This window comes from Engraulis encrasicolus, chromosome 4 (genome assembly GCF_034702125.1).
Source record: "Engraulis encrasicolus isolate BLACKSEA-1 chromosome 4, IST_EnEncr_1.0, whole genome shotgun sequence".
Lineage (NCBI taxonomy): Eukaryota > Metazoa > Chordata > Actinopteri > Clupeiformes > Engraulidae > Engraulis > Engraulis encrasicolus.
This window is the reverse complement of record NC_085860.1, coordinates 41,435,008-41,455,007: the sequence shown is the minus strand read 5'-3', so window position 1 is coordinate 41,455,007 and position 20,000 is coordinate 41,435,008. Positions and strand designations below refer to the sequence as shown.

The 20,000-nt window shown below is 44.3% G+C and overlaps 3 protein-coding genes across 4 annotated transcripts in view; 1 reads left to right on the top strand and 2 right to left on the bottom strand.

Moving 5' to 3' along the window:
* The window catches only part of ranbp10 (RAN binding protein 10), a 57,677-nt gene extending 51,711 nt beyond the window's left edge, over window positions 1–5,966 (top strand). For both annotated transcript variants that reach the window (XM_063197436.1, XM_063197435.1), the window contains exon 15: window positions 950–5,966. The gene's annotated coding sequence lies outside the window, so the exon portion shown is untranslated. The remainder of the gene's footprint in view (window positions 1–949) is intronic.
* A 4-nt stretch (window positions 5,967–5,970) lies between these two features.
* On the bottom strand, window positions 5,971–11,772 carry LOC134447790 (uncharacterized). Its single transcript, XM_063197437.1, has 5 exons — window positions 11,532–11,772; window positions 10,761–10,915; window positions 10,053–10,207; window positions 9,024–9,236; window positions 5,971–7,558 (listed from the first exon to the last, which is right to left on the bottom strand). Exons 1-5 carry the CDS (start codon window positions 11,613–11,615, stop codon window positions 7,527–7,529), a joined length of 639 nt encoding a protein of 212 aa, XP_063053507.1. The 5' UTR covers window positions 11,616–11,772; the 3' UTR covers window positions 5,971–7,526.
* A 5,916-nt stretch (window positions 11,773–17,688) lies between these two features.
* pard6a (par-6 family cell polarity regulator alpha) overlaps window positions 17,689–20,000 on the bottom strand; it is a 56,539-nt gene continuing 54,227 nt past the window's right edge. The window contains exons 4-5 of the mRNA XM_063197434.1: window positions 19,450–19,611; window positions 17,689–18,670 (exon numbers count right to left, since the gene is read on the bottom strand). Of these exons, the coding sequence (XP_063053504.1) occupies window positions 18,125–18,670; window positions 19,450–19,611 (708 nt within the window). The 3' untranslated portion in view covers window positions 17,689–18,124. The remainder of the gene's footprint in view (window positions 18,671–19,449; window positions 19,612–20,000) is intronic.

The following is a 20,000-nucleotide window of genomic DNA, read 5'->3' as shown; positions in this document are numbered from 1 at the left end:
GCAAACACACGCACACACAAACACAAACACACACACACTTAAGGTAATCACCTTTTTCATGTAAGACGTTGTCTTGCTTTAAGACAAGTTAAAAGAGGGAGCATTGCTACATGCTACACGGATCCATTGACTTTCACTAGCTTAGCGACATGCTCCCTCTTTTCACTTGTCTTAAAACAAGACAACGGCTTACATGAAAAATAAGACACTTTACCACCTAAATAAACCCTGGCCAACGATTTTAACTGTATTAAGCCCCAAAATGATGGCATACCCCTTTAAGGTAATCACCTGGGGGTGGCACCCAAGAGAGACCCTAGTGTGGCACCAATGCGAAACCCCACACCCAACAACATCCGGAGGGGGCGTCTACCGGGGCGCCAGTCATAGTTGGACCGCCACAGCTTATGACCCAAGTAACTAGCTGAACCTAGTGAACCTACGTCCCAACATGTGTAGTGTAGCACATAAACACACACAGACAAAGACATTTATGAGATTCAGTAAGTAAACCCACTTCACTCAAGGGCTCTTTGGTCACTAGCTTTGTAGCATAGCATCGCGTGCTGCCTCTTCTATCTAGAGAGCTGGTGCGCAATTGCAGAGGAGAGGAAATGCTAACAAAGTAATCCCATTTAATTGCCTTTTTGAAACACACTACAGAAGTAATCACGTTCAGTGATCTTTTTTAGTGACACGCGTAGAGGTATCAACTGAAAACTATGATATTTACCTGGCCATGTTCATCGAGTCGTCACTTCATATTCACACACTTTTAGGCCATTTTTTGACAGAGGTGGGTGTGCTTCATTGATAAATATTGACTGAAAAGCAAAGGTCTGTCTGCAGAAGATGGAGGCTGCAACTGTCATTTTCCAGTGCTGTCTCAAATTGCCGTGTCACCTCTAATCTAATGTTCTACCTCTATGATGATGACTGTGTTCCGCAGGCAATGTTGTGGACGGCTAAGAAGAGGACCTTTCCAGTGGGTTGCCATGGGGACGGCCAGCGTGTGTTGTGATTGGTGTGTGGCGTGCCGTTTGCCAGAGGCACTTGGGCAGTGGAATGTGGAACAGTGGAGAGGAAAAAGAGAAGAGAGGCTTTCTAATTTAGTATTATCAAATACGACGAAATGTGTGACACTATTTAAAGATTATTAATTATTATTCTGTTTATCTAGTCTTTTTTTTTTGTTTATATTTTTTGTCAGTTGGTTGTGCTCACCTTCGAAACAAATCTAATTCCATTTTATTTTATTTTTTTAATTTTAACTTCTTTTTTTTTCATTTTCCCCCTTTTTTTTGTTTTTGGTTTTGGAAAGGGCCGTTCTCCCCACATAGCCTACTGTAGGTTTTCCACATCTTCTCCATATCAAGGATCTCCATAGCAATCTGTTGTGATGAGTTGAAGTGACACCCAGTCTGGTATCTCTTACTCACTCAGGACTCAAGGAGACAGACTCCTGACCGCATTCACATCTCAGCACTCAGAGGCCTATTGGCTGTCCTTCTCTTCCTGGGGATCTTTCAGGAGGCCTACTGTCCCCCGCAGATGCTTCATCAGCGGGTCTAAGCTAGTCAAGTAAACCATTCATTCAAACCAGTAAACACAAAGCCCCCTCCACTCTTTGCACAATTTTCCTCCAGAAAGTTCTTCAGTTGGGCTGGGCGTTATATTTATTAATGAAATATATATGCACATGATTCCTTGAGTGTCAAATGGCTGGTTTAGGTTACCTCTCTGGAGTTCATCAAGTACTGCAGTTCAGGTCCAAAGCTGCTGAGTTCATATCTTTGGTAAAATGGCTTCCTATATGAGGCCCGAAGCATAGGACAGTTTAACATAGGAGTTGATACAAGCCCCAGCTTCTATCAGGTCAGCTAACAACCTCCACCCCACTCCCTGCCCCTCTCCCATCCCCACTCCCAGCCCATCACCATACCCACTCCCATCCCCTTCTCCAGGCCCGCTCCTATCCCCAGTCCCATCGCACAGCGCACCGGAACATGTTTCAAACCATCAACAGCGAAAACCATAAAACCACTGTTGCTTTAGTACAGGAAAAAAACATGTCATATTGCGTATGAAACAGTAAACTGTTTCAGTTTTCCGAAAGCAAATACAGTGTTTCGCGATGCCACACGGACCAGCAGCGCATTCATGCATTTGGTCCTTAACAGAGCCGTCGTCTGCTAGGTCACAGCGTAGAAATCTCATTATGTTCCACTTTATTGATAGACTGGTCGACAACATCCTCATAAGTTTACGTCAATGAGAAAACAATGTTCAGGAACACTTTATTCTGATCGCCCAAAAATAATAATGGGCTAATAAAAAAATAAATGTTTGCCATCCGTTTAAATGTCATTGTTATGTTGTCTACACCGACCTCAGTCTAAAATGTCAAATGTCTGGAAGTTAGTGTGCAAAAGTATTTTGTCCAATATTCCGGGGTAATGTGGCAGATAATGAGGGGATAACATCCCGAATTGGGCAAATTAAATTGCAAACATGGCTTTTTACCAGGAGAGGGCCCTGTTACTGAAACTTCAAGTACTAGCCCAATTTTTGAAGCAATGTGCCTAAATGGTTCAGAGCTTGAACACAATATTTTTTACCCATCACTAGTAAAAAAAAAAGCATAAAAAAGGGTATTTGGTCGGGTTTTTCAGCAGATTTATGGCCATAGAAATCAATAGAGTTTAGTTCAAAGTGGGCGGCTCTCACTGGCTCTCACACAGACCCTTCGTACTTCGTGCATCTTCGTTAAACTTCGTGAGCTCACACTTGGATCTGGAAATCTTAGACGAGCCCTAAGGAATTAGATATTTCACAGCCTGTCCAATCAGAATCGCGGGGCGGGGTATATACAAGTCAGGGGGTCAGGATTTGGCTGGTTAGCTTCGCCGATTAGCAAGGCACTTCCTCGTCGCCATTTTCACAAATTCGCGCATTTCCGACATCCACTTCGCTCATGATGATTGGTGGGTGCGAGAGTTTAGTGTTGGGCACGCAGACCTTTACAGGTCTGTGGTTGGGCACCTTATAATACCTCCGTGCATCCAATGCCCGTCTTCCATATAGCTTTCTGGTCAACTGTAAGTGAGTCAGTAACGTGGCACGTAATTGGCTGAGTAAACTGTCGGCGGAAATGAGCTCCGTGAAACTGAAGCTGAAAAATTTGATCAAATTTGGCCCATGGGGCACCTAAGTCTCCACCCCTTCCGGGCGGCTCATGGGGCTGGGAAGGCAAAAAAATTTGACTGGGCTGTAATGGACTGATCAAAGCTATTTTCCGATCCACCTCGCATTTCCCCGTCGATCACACAGATGCTGTGCCTCAGAATTAATAACAACCAATGGTGTGCTTGTTGACTTCACTTGGCAAGCGATTTTTGAATTGTGTGCCTGCAAAAATCTGTAATTATTTGGACTACACAACAGACGTCGCATGCCCGACGTGCAGCCACTTAAGCCGCGGTGCAGTGGTAGGGTTGGCTGTGCCTCGGTTCACGTCAAATATGCGAGGCGCACGTGTAGTCTCTAACACAGTTTTGCACAAAAGCTAAGATAACGTTTCTTGTGTGTCGAAAATGAGTGGTCTTACGACGCAAATCCAAACCTTTCAAATTCACTGCCATCATATGTGAAATCCAAAGCACATGCCAAACGGGATGTAGATTTACAGTAGCTTGACTTGCTCCATTAACTCCCATTCAAAATTTTGAGAGCTCCAGCCCCACGGATCGGAAGTAGAAGGGCGTGACTTAGGTGCCCCATTGAAACGACTGGAGGCGGGACTTATTCCCTCTCTCCAGATCTTATACTACCTCCATGGTTGAAGTAGTACGTGATTTAAAAAAAAAGCCATGTGAATTCTCCAATCAGGTTCAAGCTGTTTGAAGCTGTTGATTTTTCAGCATTTTTTGGGCAGGAAATCATCAAGCTCATCTGGCAACCCTGGCCCCATCCCCTCTCCTAGCCCCATCCCCAGCCTCTTCCCAGCCTCAGCCCCTATGTGCCCTTGCTAAGCTCCTGATAAGCTTTGTTACTGCGATGGCAATGTTTAACACTGACTCGGTCACGGTGCCACTCGTGACTACAACCCCATTCGCCGGACGCTTTTGTGTTGTCGTTCAAGTCCACTGTTTCATTGTTTTTCTTTTTTGTTTTTATTTTCTTTATCTCGTCCTCCTGTTACACATGTAGCTGACCGACCATCTTCTAGTTCACAGAACAGGCCTCCTCGTCGCTGTACTGAAGCCAGTGTCTCTCCCTCGCCTGTAGGGCTCTCTAACTCTCAGTTGAATGTAGCTTAGCCTCTTTTCTGTTCTGTTGTGACTTCTGTTCTTTTCACTTCTTATTTTCTTATATCACCCCCCCGTCACGTTTGCTGCTGGCCTCCTTGAGATTGTTTGTTACACCCACACACACAGACATAGACTTACAGAACAGACACACTCACATATGCAGTACATGCATACCCACGTGTGTATGCCTGCTATGACATTGCTTTGATGTTACACCTGTATTTTCCTTTATTATTATTATCATTACCTCACGTTTGTTTGCAAATATGTATCGCCTGTGTGTTCCACATGGATTATAGGTGACTATGGCAACACCTGTGTGTTCCACATGGGGAGGAGGTGACCATGGTAACACGGAGCACAGGCAGCCATGTGCAATGCTTCGATGTTCCACATAGACAGTAAGCTGTGGTGGACGCGAGGAGAACAAGGGTGGTGGGTGGTTGACCTCTGGCATGGGGGCAGTAAGGAGAGGGGGGAGGGCCTCAGCCACAGTAGTATGTCTAGCCATAGCCACACCCCTCTTAGGAATCATGTGACTCTGAGATAACCAATCAGGAGCCCTCGCTGGGAGGGAGGAGAAACGTCACCAACACTGTTGTCCAGACTAGTCTCCCTCTCCCCCTAACTAACCGAAATCATTGATAAAGGAGCTGCCATCACCACCTACCCCTATCAAAATTATGGATAAAGGAGCTGAAAGCCAAAAAAGAGACACTTTGGCATGTCTTGGAAAAGGTGGTGATCTCAAGACTGCAAATTCCTTTCTCCCTCTGTGATGATGATGATGATGATGTCTGATGATGTTCTGTACATTTTTTTAATTTTTAATTTTTAAAAATACCCTGCAGAAACATCCAGATCCTGAGTTCTCCATTGTTGCGTTCCGAATGGCGTGTGAATTAAGTTCAACTCCAGTAGATGACGTGATGGTAATCATTCGGTGGTGTTTCCTATTGCATGGAGTGCGTCATGTGACCCTGCGTTCTCAGCCATACATGTCCGATGTTGAAACAGGAGAGATACACAAGAGACTTGGCTACACCAGCCATACATGTGTGATACTGAAACGGCGATACGCAAGATACTGGCTACAACAGTTGACATCAGGTCGGCACCTCACTCCACTGTACGTACAGTGTTTCGTCTCCGAATTGCTTTTACATGGCAGATGTATTTTGGAACTCATCTTAGCAAACAGACCACCAGAAATGTATATTGCCATCTTTTTAAAAAAGAAGAAGAAGAAGATTTAATCTATTAGAAATTTAAGATCTACTTCAAGTGCAAATAGGACATTTTGTGAGGAGAATGAGAATCTCTGTAGACTTTGAACAAATGTGTTCCTTTTTTCCACTTGTCTCTGGAGCTTTGCCCAAGCTCAGGGCAAGAGGCGGGACGCGCGGAGTTAAACTGAATACAAGCTGTGCACAATATATCTCTCTTATGATTTAAAATTATTTTGAGTTTTCATTTTAGCAATTGTGAAATGAGTTACCCTCCACTTAGCATGAACCTTTTTAAAACCTTTAAAACATCATAAAAAAAGAAAAACAATGAAAAAAAACATACCTATGTACTGGAAACATAAAGAAATATTGTACTCGTTTAATTTTGACAGAATTATTTTTATTAAAATACACATCCATGAGCATATGACTGGTTTGTGTTGTGTTTATTTCTTTGGCTTCATTTTTTAATATTTAAACATGTTCAATTGGGTGAAAATAATTTCATCCAAAGTGCGTTACACACTGGGCCATTGAAGAAAAAGGTTCATTTCTGAATCACACAAAGAATAAGAATAACCGTAAAAGGACCACTGCAGTATCATGCTTCTATTGGGTTACACCATCATCAACAATTGAAGTTTATGAGAAACTAGCCCAACTAGAACTTGATGGTGTGTTATAAATAACCCCTCAGCAATAGACTCAAGTTTAAACAGCATTAGCCTATTGCTACCAACAGAGGGCAGGCATGCTGAGAAGATGTATGTATGTGTGAATTTCTATGTCCTCATGCCTAATAATCCATTATAGTCAGCGGAATGGAGCAGTACTGCAGTCTAGACTGGCGACAGTCTGACATACAATGTCTAACTCTTAAAGTCTAGAGCTCTAATGAAAGATGGCCTGTCACTTTGACAACCATTACACATGCTCAAACTTTCTTACTTTCTTAACTGCTGTTTTCACATATATACTACTATTCTCACATTCTAACCCTGTAAAGTGTCTTTGTGAATCTTGAAAACCGCTCCAAATAAAATGTATTATTTATTAATATTATTCTTATTATAATAGGCCAGTCAATCTAACTCTAAAAATGCCCAAACCCGGGATAAATTGCAATAGTAATCGTTCCTACTTTAAAGTGACCCTTAAACCCCCTTGTATCACATATTAAAAATCTACAGCTTTATATTTAGTGGAACATGCTTTTTTTCAAGGATTCAAGGATTTTTTCAAAGATTTCCCATTCGTTTCTCCATAGGGAGACAATATTGGAGATACAAGGTGAATAGGGTAAAATTTCAAACTATGACATATTCATTTGAAACTTTCACAGTTGGTAACTCACATTCAGGCAAACAATTTTTGTATTGCAAGATTTCTGAAATATGATGAAATATGCAAATGAGGTCATATGTACTGAAATATGTGATAAAATCTGTGGTAGCAGATCAAGCATAAAACAAATTGCCATAGTAATGCTTCATACATTATATTGATCCGTCAACCCCTCTGCATCACATATGAAAAATCTACTTTCATCAATTCAGTGGAACATACTTTTCCCAAGGTCAAAAGTATCCGATTTTACCCACTGAATGGCAAAATGCATTGGAAATCTATAATCTATAATCTGAAAGACCCCTCAATGCAATATGAGCACTCAAAGCGCTTTACATTGTATGCCTCACATTCTCCCATTCACACTCACGTTCACACACCGAGGCAGAATGACATACACACGTGCAATAGATAGTATTTAACAAAAGATTTTCTTTCAAAGTAATGCAGGAGCTGATGTCACAGCAGTGTGTGTGTGTGTGCACGCGCGCCCGCCCTCACACACATACACATACAGTACACACAGTCACTCAGCTAGTGTGATGGTGTGAGGGCGAGGTTTCCGCCCTCTTGTGGGGGTCAAGGTCGTGTGGCTGGGGGACGCCGCGCACTACTGATTGGCTCCTTCAGCAAGTTGACGTTAGTCAGTCGTCGTGGCAGCCACGTTCTCATCTGCAGGTGACACACAGGTGACGACATGTGAGAAAGGGACAAACAAAAACTTGCCCGGAAGAAGGCCATAATGCCTGAAACATGTAGCCATGTTGTAGCCAATATTTACAGTGAAGGAAATATAATGAAACAAATAAAAGCACAAAATTACTATGGACACATACATACACACATCATTCTCTAATCATTGCTAGACGATTCTGCAAAAATGCGTTGAGGCCAAACAACTGCGCAAAAAGACACACAACCCTCATCGCAATAACAAATCTGTGCTTACACAGCACTTGTCCACATCCAGCGTGCCTTCTTAGAAGGCAACATGACATCATGTCACTGTTTGAATAACACGCTGACTAGAACCGTATATCGCCTTTTCATGATGCCAGTCTGTACCACATGAGGTAGGGCAACTAGACTGCAACCCTCTTTGGTCTAACGGGCAGATAAAAGGTTAAAAAGGCAAGGACACATAACACGATTGACATCTATTCACATGACTGACACCTGTCAACATGATGGTGAGTCATGGCACACATATATATATATATATATATATATGTATGCTGTATATACTGTACAAACATACTCACTAAGGCTTTGGCTTTTGTGTTGCTGTGGTTATCTTGTGTGGACAGAATATGTAAGCATACAGAAATGTATTCATTGACTACTAATTGTGTGAAAACAGCATGAAACGTCTACAGTATGTGTGAACTTCGTGACTCAGGGAAGCCGGTATGTTAGCTGTATTTAGAGTTGCAAAGATGGCACATTAAGCCGAATACATGAGGAAAATATGTGCTGCTCAGAACCTCTGTAGCCCCTTATTGCATGCCGTACCTCCACTGGCACACTGTAATAGCCATTGAATAGTTAAAGTGATACTGTCCCATTTTTGGAAATAAGCTTATTTTACACCTCCCCTTGAGTTAAATAACAGTTAAAATTGAGTCCTATGAGACCAGTTAGCCGCGAGCTGGTCTCATAGGACTCAATGTTAACTGCTAGCAGGGAGTTAAAATTTGCACTGCCATAGCCAGAGAACGGTTGAAAGTACAGGAGAACGGTAAAACCCTATTATTTAACTCAAGGGGAGGTGTAAAATAAGCTTATTTCCAAAAATGGGACAGTATCACTTTAAGCAGGCCTACCATTGTACTACAATACTATGCCATAACACAGGGCCTTACAGTAAGTAATGCTCTACAACTTGGTCATTACCATTCTGGTAACAGCAAATGTAAGCACTGTGTCTTAACAGGTTGATAAATGAAAGAATATTGCAAAGCAGCTTGGTGCATGACTGCTCTATCTTTTATTTCACCTACTTACTGTTCTTCTAATCTGTTTTTAGAAAATGGTCAGTTCAGCACATTGCCTTATTGTTGTTGTTTAATTGCTTGGTTCTCTCTCGTTTCGGTGTACTGTAGCCAATCTGACCTGTACTCCCTTAAGCACTCTGTACCTGGTTCTGGATCATTCAGCATGGAATTAGCAGGATCATCCAGTTCCTCTGGTATTTGGTTTTGGTCCACAGGTGGAGACGTACACAATAGCTTTGCAGGAGGAGGGCTCAGCTCGGGAGGGGTGTGTGGTTCAGGTTCAGCTGTTGGCTCTGGATAGTTGAAGTTTATATACTGATAAAGGTCTCTGGCATTCTTCTTCTTTATCGGAGAAACTGTCGAAGGACAAAAGGGTTCACAAAGGAGTGTTGGTATAGTGCAGAGGCGGAGCAAACTCAGGCCCGGGGGCCACATGCGGCCCACCAAGCCTTTTCATCTGGCCTGAAAGAGCCTTTACAAGAAAGACAACTTTTAAATCCAATATGATGCTGTCATCCAACTTGTATCTTGTGACTTTTAAGTTTACTAGCTACTGTCTTCATATACAGTAAATAAATACATTTCAACCACCTACAGAACTTAATTATGCTTCAAAAGCATAGTTTTTATACTAATACCATTCTTTTTATTTTATTTTTATTTTTTACATTTTTGCTTCAACAAGGAATGCTCAATTTCGTTGTGCTCGTCACAATGACAAATAAAAGATATTGTATTCTATGTGCAGGAATGAAATAGTCAAAAAGATACTGTACTGTAGGCCTACAGTATGTCAGTGTACTGTACATTAGCCTATTTCTTCTTTTTCCTGGTGAACCACAAGCTATGTATTGACGCCCAGTGGACAGGCTACTGGTTCACCAGGAAATGTCTTCTTAGTCTACTGACACAAGTTACCTGCAATGTTGCCCTTGGGCTAAAATAATGCCCCTGCCCCTAGTATAGTGCATTCCATACAGGTACAGTCTACACTCAAGAGATCCAACCAAATACCCAGGTTTATTACATGTAGTATATTGCAATGGTTTGGAAATACAAATACCAATGTGTATTGTACTGCGATGATTATGTCTTAATTCTTGCAATATGCAGTACACGCAATACACATAGGTATTCATTTCCACATGCAACAGTAGTTGTTGATAACTCACAGCACATGTCTGCGAGCACACTGCTGATTGATGTGGAGGGGGATCTGTCCTCTGTGATTCCCGATTGATGAGCATCTGCCTCCGAGTGTTTGGTTTTGTTGCCATGTCGACGCACAAACTCTGGATTTTCGAACACAAAATCGGAGCTGGACCTCCTACACAGCACATAACAATAGAAAACTTTATAATATACAGTATAGGCCTAAATAGTTTATTATGTGGGGAATAGGAATAATACAAAAAGCAATGCATGAATCATGATTCAAAATACAAACTTGCAGATACTGTATACAATGTTTATTAACTTATGTCTTTAAGGTGCACTGTGTATGATGGTGGCCAGAGTAACTGGCCTATTGCAACTATGCTGCTCATTGAAACTGCTGCTGCCTATTGCCTAATTTGATCTTTTCATGAATATTTACTCAATAATAAACTGTTTATTAAAATGACCAAAGTATAGTACGTTTTTTGTAGCTACAAATATCAATTTCTGCAAAATTCAAAATGGTGGACATGGAGAAGATTGCATGAAAATCATGATGAATGGGCTACTTAGACTTTGATGGTGGTGTACTGTTAAGTAGGCCTACCGTATTCACAAAAAGATAACTTTTGTGAATGGGCAGCATGAATTCTGGAATTAAAGTACTTAAAATATTACACAGTGCACCTTTTAAACTCAAGCCTATTTCATGGGCATCTGACCTTCCAATCTTCTTAAACCCATGACAGGCCAGCAGCTTCCGGAGAGCAGTCCTGTCCTTCACCTTACGGAATATAGACATGGCCTTCCTGTGGTCACCCTTGTTGGCCTCAAAGTCTTTCCAGTTGACAATAACACATCTTCCATCTTCACTCCACTGGAATAAAGCATTGAAACATGATGTCATGTCAGCTGTGTGATCTAACAGGACGTGTAGGAATCTTAGTGTGATAGTGTAATGTTATATCTATGGCTGAACTCTCTGTATTTGCACGAGTTGGAGTGTTGGGATGATCTCATTCTCATTCATTATTTATTCACATTAGCAGCTACACCAAATAGGACCAAAGCGGTCTACAGTAAACATTAAAAATTAAATACATTTCATAATGAACTTTTATTGAAAAAGTATAAGAAACAATGCAAACTAATAGCTTTATCTAAATGGTTACAGAAGAGTGCCAAAAAAAAACAAGCGTAAAGACTTTTTTTTTAGACTTAAAGTTTGGAACAGATGGACAGGAAGAAGTCTCTATTCCAGTGATTTGGTGCATTGACAGAAAAGGCCCTATATATGCCTGTGACCTTTACGTTTGGTGTGTGTACAGTAGGCTAGGAGGAATTGCAAAAAGGAGTTTGGAGGGGAAATGTTATAGCCTAACGTGTTTAAAACAAGCATTGATGTTGCTGGACCGACGGAAGCTGCTGTTCAAGACGCACGGCATAAAGGGTTAAAGGACAAATGATTCCTAGCCTATTGTGTTAATAGCTACCTGAAATGCCTTGATGTCAGATTTTTTCAAAATCCTTGCAAATTTCTTCTGGAAATCCAGTGGATCTTTCCGTGATGCGGCCATGGTGCACACTAGATTAATAATCAAAAAGCTATTTGATAATTGCTGGTTGTCAGCCCTCTGTCTAAGATAATAGGACGTATATAGAATACAATTTCAGCAAATTAAATTGGTGCCTCTCATGCGCAACCTTGCCGAAACAATATGCGACTTTTGACCAGTATCTATGGAAACGGTAATACAGTAGGCCCGGGCACGCAGGATAAGGTGCGATGCACATTTCGGTACAGCAGGTGGCAGCAAATGGCCAGGATAGCGCACGCACACTACACAAATGCTGTCAACACAGGCTGCTTTAGTAGGCCTATGCATGAAGTTCAATATATTCAATATATCCAGTCATTTTGTTTGGCGGTTTGGGTGGTGTGTTTTTAAACAGGAGGCTATGTTGCCTGCAGACCATCATTTCCTAACTGATGTTATTTTCCCACCATCTCTCATTTCATTTGCACTCTCAACACTCCTCCGCAAGGTCTGATGTCTGTACTGCTAGTCTACTGTATTGACACCCTAGCAGGCTCATTAATTTGAAATCATTACATTATGTTGAACTTTGGCTAATCTTGGATAGGCTGTGTAAATTGAATGCTTGTTGGGTCACTGTTTTTGTTGAGCTTGAATGAATGTGAGGAATGTCACCTTGAGGGCCTTTGGTCACGTTTTGGATTAGCCTGTGATTTACTCTACTGGGTTTGCAGTAGAAACACCCTCTCCAGCCCTGGAGAACCGACCTGGTGCTCAGAGTTACAAAAAAAAGAAAAAAAAAAAAGAAATAATTACGCCAGTCATGAGAAGTAACAGGAAATTAAATGTCTAAAGGGTGACGCAGATGTTTCCTCTGCCGTCACAATTACAGTAATAAGCACTGTGGAAGAAGTGCTCTCTCTAGTGGAACAAGACATGCAGTGGGATATGTGCCCTCAGGTCAAACACAGGCAGTCAGGTGTTTGTGTGTGTGTACGCGCACGTGTGTTTTGTGTGTGTAGACGATGTGATGTGATGTTTTACTCAAAAGTTTATCATCTTCAGGAGACACAAACGTTTTTATTTTAGATTATTTCAAAATGGTAGTAGTAGTAATATCAGAAATTAATTTCATTATTGTATTTATCCTTTCAATGAAGAGGACAAAAATGTCTGATTTTAATACTTTTATTTTCTTCATAGAACATTTTTATAATCAACTTTTTTTTAAACATTCACAGTACTGTACACCTCTACCCATCAGATTAATAAAAACAAAAAGGTTCATTTGATTCAGGCTTGGCCCTATGATATTCAGAAATAGAAATTTTCCTCTTCGCATTTCTCATATACATACAAAAGTACAAGAATAAGAAAAATACTTTCCATATATTACACACACATACAGTATATAAAATGTTCTGTCTTATAAAAGGGCTCCGCGTTTATCAAAAATGTCCTTTCTTTTATTTTGCCTTTTTATACATGTTCATTTACACTTATATCGATGCTCAGCCTCCACTCTTTAGTAGTGATTTTAACAGTATGTTTGCGATCCGGCCTGGGGGTGGGCGGGGCTAACAGATAGACACTCTCGAGCAGCCTATCAGGAAGAAGTGGTTTGGTCAGCAAATTTCAAAATGGCCGCCAGCAATGGTTGCTGCAAACTCTTGGGTGCAGCTTCATTTTACACCTAGAGAATGAGGCCAACTGTACTCTGTAATTAAATTTGACTCTGTGTATTCACTGTAGCATGCTGCACAGACTCTGCCCCCTTACCTACAGCACCCTTGGCCATCACCTTGCACACAGCCTTGTGTGTTTTCATCAGAGGTCATCCATAGGCCATGCTTAGAGAGCACACATGATCTCATCCTTCCGAAAAGAACTCCACAACATTTGATATCCTCTGTGTCTTGCTACTCCTTTCACCCTGCACAGCCTAATGCATTTATTAATGTCAATATTGAACTGCTCTCAGATGATAGTGCAGTGGGTAGCACAGTATAGACAGTATAGAAGAGGATGGAGACCACATGGATATGCTAGGACGCAGCGAATGGATATGCTATGAAGGATGTCATCTACCATTAAAAGTCACAGTCCTCCTGACCAACACGGCTATATCATCCTCCTGTTGTAGAAGTCACTGGCCCGGTCAACTCTGTTATATACTCCTTGCGTGTGTGTGTGTGTGTGTGTGTGTGTGTGTGTGTGTGTGTGTGTGTGTGTGTGTGTGTGTGTGTGTGTGTGTGTGTGTGTGTGTGTGTGTGTGTGTGTGTGTGTGTGTGTGTGTGTGTGTGTGTAGATGGGCCTCCTGCTCAGGTACTTCCTCTGAGATCTACTATCACTCCACTTCCCTGGGACCCAAGCACAACATCACACTCATCACGCTGTCCCCCACGTGCAAATCACTACACCCTGCATGACACCGTACCATCATACTATCCGCTGCGTGTGTGTGTGTGTGTGTGTGTGTGTGTGTGTGTGTGTGTGTGTGTGTGTGTGTGTGTGTGTGTGTCAGTCACACTATCCCCCATGCGAGCCTCAAGGACTTCTCAGAGACACAACATTCCCTTCAAGGGAGCTCTCTCTCTCTCTCTCTCTCTCTCTCTCTCTCTCTCTCTCTCTCTCTCTCTCTCTCTCTCTCTCTCTCTCTCTCTCTCAAATGTACACGTGCTTGCTCATTTGTACTGTATGTGCGTGTGTACACACACACACACACACACACACACACACACACACACACACACATCCCAACACCTCCCTCTGCAAACAAACCCCCCAGCTCTGAATATCAGGAGCGGGGGTGTGTGTGTGTGGACAAGGTCCCAATGCGCAGAAATGTGGAGCTTTTCAAACACGAGAGGAATTTCCTTTTTTTAACAGAGAAAACATGAAACCCACAAGACAGGCTGCAGACAGTGGAGTCGAAGAGAGTCCACGACCCGGTGGAACAGGCCTCCCCTCAGTTATTGTTACTGGGGCCTGTGTGTGTGTGTGTGTGTGTGTGTGTGTCTGTGTGTATGCACTGTGTGTGTGTGAGACTGGGGTCTTGGCTAATGTGCGAGTATGTATTCATACGGGGGGGGGGGGGGGGGGGGTGTATTTGTGAATGTGCAAGTTACTGTATGTGTTCTTATGGGGGAGGTGTATTTTCACGGAGGAAGTGTATGTGTGTGTGTGAGATGGTGTTTGTATTGAGTATAGTCAGACGTATTTGTACGGGGGTGCATTTCTTAATGTGCATGTATGTGACTGTATGTGTTTCTAAGGGGGACGTGTATTTGTACGTAAGATATGTATTTTTGCGGAGTAGGTGTATTTGTATGGAGTAGTTGTACTAGCACGGAGGAGATTGGCTGATATATATTAAAGTAAACAATGGGGGAATGAGCTCTGTCTGCGCTGGCGTTCAACTGTAACGTGTCACAGGACAGGAGGGTTGTGTGTGTGTGTGTGTGTGTGTGTGTGTGTGTGTGTGTGCGCGTGTGTGTGTGTGTTACAGGAGAACACCAGTGTGACACAAAAGACATGGGCGCTAAATCGGGGACACATAGTAAAGCGATATCGTGAGCCAAGTACCTGGGAGTGAAGAGCTGTGAAACAAAGCATGAATGGCGACGACAAAAAGGGAGAGCTGCGACTTCCTTGTACAGGCGGCTTGTGGGTGACGCGTCTGCACTCAGCCAGCTCAGTAAAAATAAGGTTCTTTCCAATATTCTAACTCCCGTCCTCCCTCGCACACTTGCCTGCTTGTGGCCTCGTGATAACGTCACTGATGACAGAAGTGTTTGTCAATATCTCACAAAAGCGCAATTCTAATGTCATTTTCTCATTTGCATTCGGGATGGTGAATGAAGAACAGTCACACAATAGTTGTTGTGGCTAGGATAACAGCGGGAAAACGTAATTGTTTTCGTCACGGAGACTGAGCGTCGGCGAAAAGCGAGGCCACGAGCACAGGTCGAGGACGAGGGTCCGCATAATGGAAGGAACCCTTCATGTACTACAAGAAGTGAATGCCACTTAGAATGGAGAGGAACCAATTAGGAATTATTCCCAAAGCCCAGCGGGTGTGCTGACAATCAGTGGTGTAGTCTACGTAGAACGCGAGTATACGGAGTACACCCACTTCTAAATTTTAGGGGCTTCAGTATACCCACTTAAAATTGATTGATCCATTGTTTTGAATAGCACAAATATATACAGTATACCCACTTCAAAAAATGCTAGGATATACAGTATACCCACTTAAAAAAAGTAGACTACACCACTGGCTGACATCTTATGTTACATGACTGCCTTTCATATGATTCATATGCAGTGAGAGTAAGCCTGGTTATGCCTATGTATTTATAATAATGCAAAAATAAAATAAATAGAATAGGCCTGACTGTGGGCAGAGTACTTGTGGGCCTTAGTGTGCAAAGATTAACAATTAAAGGACAGAGAGCAGTGCCGGTCCAGTTTTGGCCTTAGAGCTCTTCAGCTGAAGATACTACCCCTTACACAGTCCTTGGCATCCGTATTCAGATACCAACACTACACTGGCATCAATATAGTATACATAATATACTGTATTGCAGTCAATGTCGTTACTCAGTCTCTCCTTCATTTAAGGCCTTGCCTTGCTACATGTTGGGAGTCATGACGAGGATGGACAGATGAATTCTGGGTAGTCAGGCTTTGCTTGTCACTGGCCGCTGCTCGTGTGGAGGAGGCGAGGGTCGTGAGAGGCGGGTTGTAGCTTGTCACTGGGAAGCAGGGAAGACGTTGGTCGGGAGAAAGAGAAAGCAGTGAAGAGAGAGAGAGAGCATGACAGCTGGGCAGTGGCTGGTTCTTACAGGGGAGTAGTGTGTTGTTCAGAAGATGGAGAGGGAGGGAGTTCACTGCTTGCCAGTGACATGTTGTTATGGGGGGAGTAGTGTGTGCGTGTCAGGAGAAGCAGAGGCAGAGGCTGGTGGTGTACTGTGTAGTGTATTCGTCAGAGGAGGCAGGAGACAAGGCTGGCTGGCTGGCTGGCTGGCGCTCCTCGCTGAGCAAACTCAAAGACATCTGATCTAATTTAGCGTCTAATTTAGCGTCCCTAATTAGCATCCCCGCATGGCAATCACGGCCCATGAGCTCCCGGGTGACCTCCAGATGACCTTGCCAGCTCGCTGCATCCGAGCACGCTCTCCTCCTCCTCCTCCTCCTCCTCCTGCTCCTCCTCCTCCTCTCTCTCTCCCTCCCCCTCTCTCTCTCTATTTCATTTCCTGGGTCAGGAAGAGGAAATGATGCTGAGCAGAGACCTGACGCACGTGTGTGTGTGTGTGTGTGTGTGTGTGTGTGTGTGTGTGTGTGTGTGTGTGTGTGTGTGTGTGTGTGTGTGTGTGTGTGTGTGTGTGTGTGTGTGTGTGTGTGTAAAAGCCCAAGGAGTAAGGCGAGAGGGAGGGAGAGGGAGAGAGAGAGAGACAGATAGCGGAAAGCCAGTAAGGCACATCCTTCCCTCCAGTGGTGGCCATGCATGCAGAGCAGAGCAGAGCAGAGCAGATCCCCTGTCAGGCCCTCAGCACCCACTAGGCAGCTCCCACGTCCCGTCAGGTCCCATAGTTCCATCGTTCCGATTCCATCAGGTCCCATAGTTCCATAGTTACCAGAGTTCCGTCAGACCCTATAGCACCATCAGGTACCAACAGGTTCCATAGCTCTCTCAGGTCTCATCAGGTTCCATAGTTCCATCAGGTTCCATAGGGTTCCATAAGGTTTCATAGTCAACTTCCCGAGTCCACATGTCTTTAGGAGACATCAGTGATTGTCCCCAACGAGACAGGAGGACATTCCTTCTTCTCTTGAGGCCATAGCAGACATCAGGGAGCATGCTCAAAGAGGGTTATAAGGACAGAAATCCAGTACGTTCGTCATAGTGGTCGAGATCCAGTATGTTATGGCATGAGGCTTATCATCCTTCATGACTTTGGCTTTAAAGAGCCAAGCAGCTGACCCCCTCCACGACTAGGAGTCTCTCCCCCACCTCCCACCAAATGCAAAACTGTCCACAATCATCCGACCGCCCAACCCCCATCCCCCATCCCCCATCCGCCCACCCCAAACGCAAAACTTTCCGCAGACTCCCACCCCAACCAACTATCCCTCGTGACGTCTTCTCAAATTCCGAACTGTCCCTTTCCCCAGTCATCCCAACGAAATCACCCCGACTTGGCCCCAGCAGTCTCAGCAGCCCAAATCCAAACGGCGTGAGGTGTCCGACAGTGAGTTCCAGCAGCAGTAAAGGTTATCCAGGTGTGGTAGCTCCACAAGTCCAGGCCTTCAGGCCACCACATACAGGTCACCACGCTTATATCCAGATGGCACATTTGTGTACTGTCCGTATGTATGGCTGTGGGTAAGGAGGTTGTGCCAAGTATGTGTATTGTTAAGGGCTAGCTGTTTATTTTCCAGTTCGCTTGTTGTCTGTTGTTTTGTTTTGTTTTGTTTTGTTTTGCTTGCTTGTTTGCTTTGTTTGTTTGTGTGTCGTTGTCGTGGTGACAGGGGGTGCGTCCTCCTCAGAGCGTGATGAAGTTGCCGTCCTCCCGCATGCTCTCCTGGCTGCTGCTGGTCTTGGAGGGCGATCGGCTGCCGTTGTGGGTGGGCGTGGTCAAGGAGCTCAGCGACGCCTTGCTGTCCGACAGGGAGCTGTTGCTCGGCAACGAGACGCTCTGCGGGATGGGCCGGTGCGTGCGGGGCAGGGTGGCGGGGCCGTTGTTGCCGTTGTCGCCGTTGTCGTGACTACCGCTGTTGCCGTTGGGGAGCAGGCTGCGGTGGGGCGTGTAGACGGGCAGGCTGTCGCTCTCGATGATCAGGTCGCCGTCGTCGTCGCTGTCGCCCTCGGCGACGCTGTTGCTGTTGCTGTACTGGCTGACGGTCTGGGAGGTGGGGCTAGGGGCGGAGTCCTGGGAGACCGTGGAGCCCCCCGAATCGGCCGAGCGGGCACCCCCTCCCCCGCCCGCCAACGAGGCCTTGCTGCCGCGGTGGACCACGTTGTTGCGCTGGTTGGCCGGCTTCACCGTGACGATGAGGTTGTGGCTGTTGGCCACCATCATGTCCGTCACCTGTGTAACAAGAACACAAGAACGCAAGGCGTTTTATTTGTCACATGCATAGAATTACAAAGTAAAATAACACAAAAAAACTACAGTCGTTGGCCTGTACTGTGCATACTGTACGTACTTGTATGATGAAGAAAGCATGAGGTGTTGGGGTTTCATAGAGTATAGTATGTACTATAATGCAGAGGGGGGTACAGAACTAGAGAGAACTAGGTGTGTGTGTGAGTATGTGTGTGTGTGTGTGTGAGAGTGTGTGTGTGTGTGTGATATTTGTCACATGCATAGAACTGTATGTGCTGTAAAACAGAGGGAGTACAGAACTAGAGAGTGCATAAAGTACATCAGTGTGTGTGCGTGTTTGCATGTGTGTGAGTATGTGTGTCTGAGTGTGCGTTTGTGTGTGTGTGTGTGTGTGTGTGTGTGTGTGTGTGTGTGTGTGTGTGGCGTGTGTGTGTATGTGGTGTGCGTGTGTCTGAGTATGTGTGTGTGAGTGTGTGTGCGTGTGCGTGTGCATGTGTGTGTATGTGCCGTGTGTGCGTCTGTGTGTGTATGTGTGTCTTTGCGTGTGTGTATGTGGTGTGCGTGTGTCTGAGTGTGTGTTTGTGTGTGTGTGTGTGTGTGTGTGTGTGTGTGTGTGTGTGTGTGTGTGTGTGTGTGTGTGTGTGTGTGTGTGTGTGTGTGTGGCGTGTGTGTGTCTGTGTGTGTATGCGTGTGTTTGCGTGTGTGTATGTGGTGTGCTTGTGTCTGAGTGTGTGTTTGTGTATTTGTGTGCGTGTGTGTACCTGGTCCAGGCTCTTGCCGGCCACGTTGATGCCGTTGACCTCCAGTATCTCGTCGTTGACGGCCAGCAACCCCGTGCTCTCAGCCAGGCCGCCGCGCACCAGCCGCGAGATGAACACGCCCGGAAGCTTCTCCACACCCTGCGGCGTCACACGCACACTCACCTAAAACACATGCACACGTATGCACACACACACACACACACAGACACACACACAGACACACACACAGTTAGAAGCTACTCACATTACGCATTTTTAATAAATTAACGCGTTAATTCGTGGTGTAATTAATTAATCTAATTAACGCGCTAAAGTTGCAACCCTAATTATACCTATGAGGAAATGGCTTTTTAGTGATGAGAGGGTTGCAGGTTCGAATCTCACGCTGATCCCTCCCTACACCTCTATCCATGGCTGAAAAGTTCTTGAGCAAGGCACCTAACCGAACATTGCTCCAGGGACTGTATCCAATACCCTGTAAATAGCTGCAAGTCGCTTTGGATAACGGCGCCATCTACTAAGTGTAATGTAATGTAAAAATGAAAGTAAAG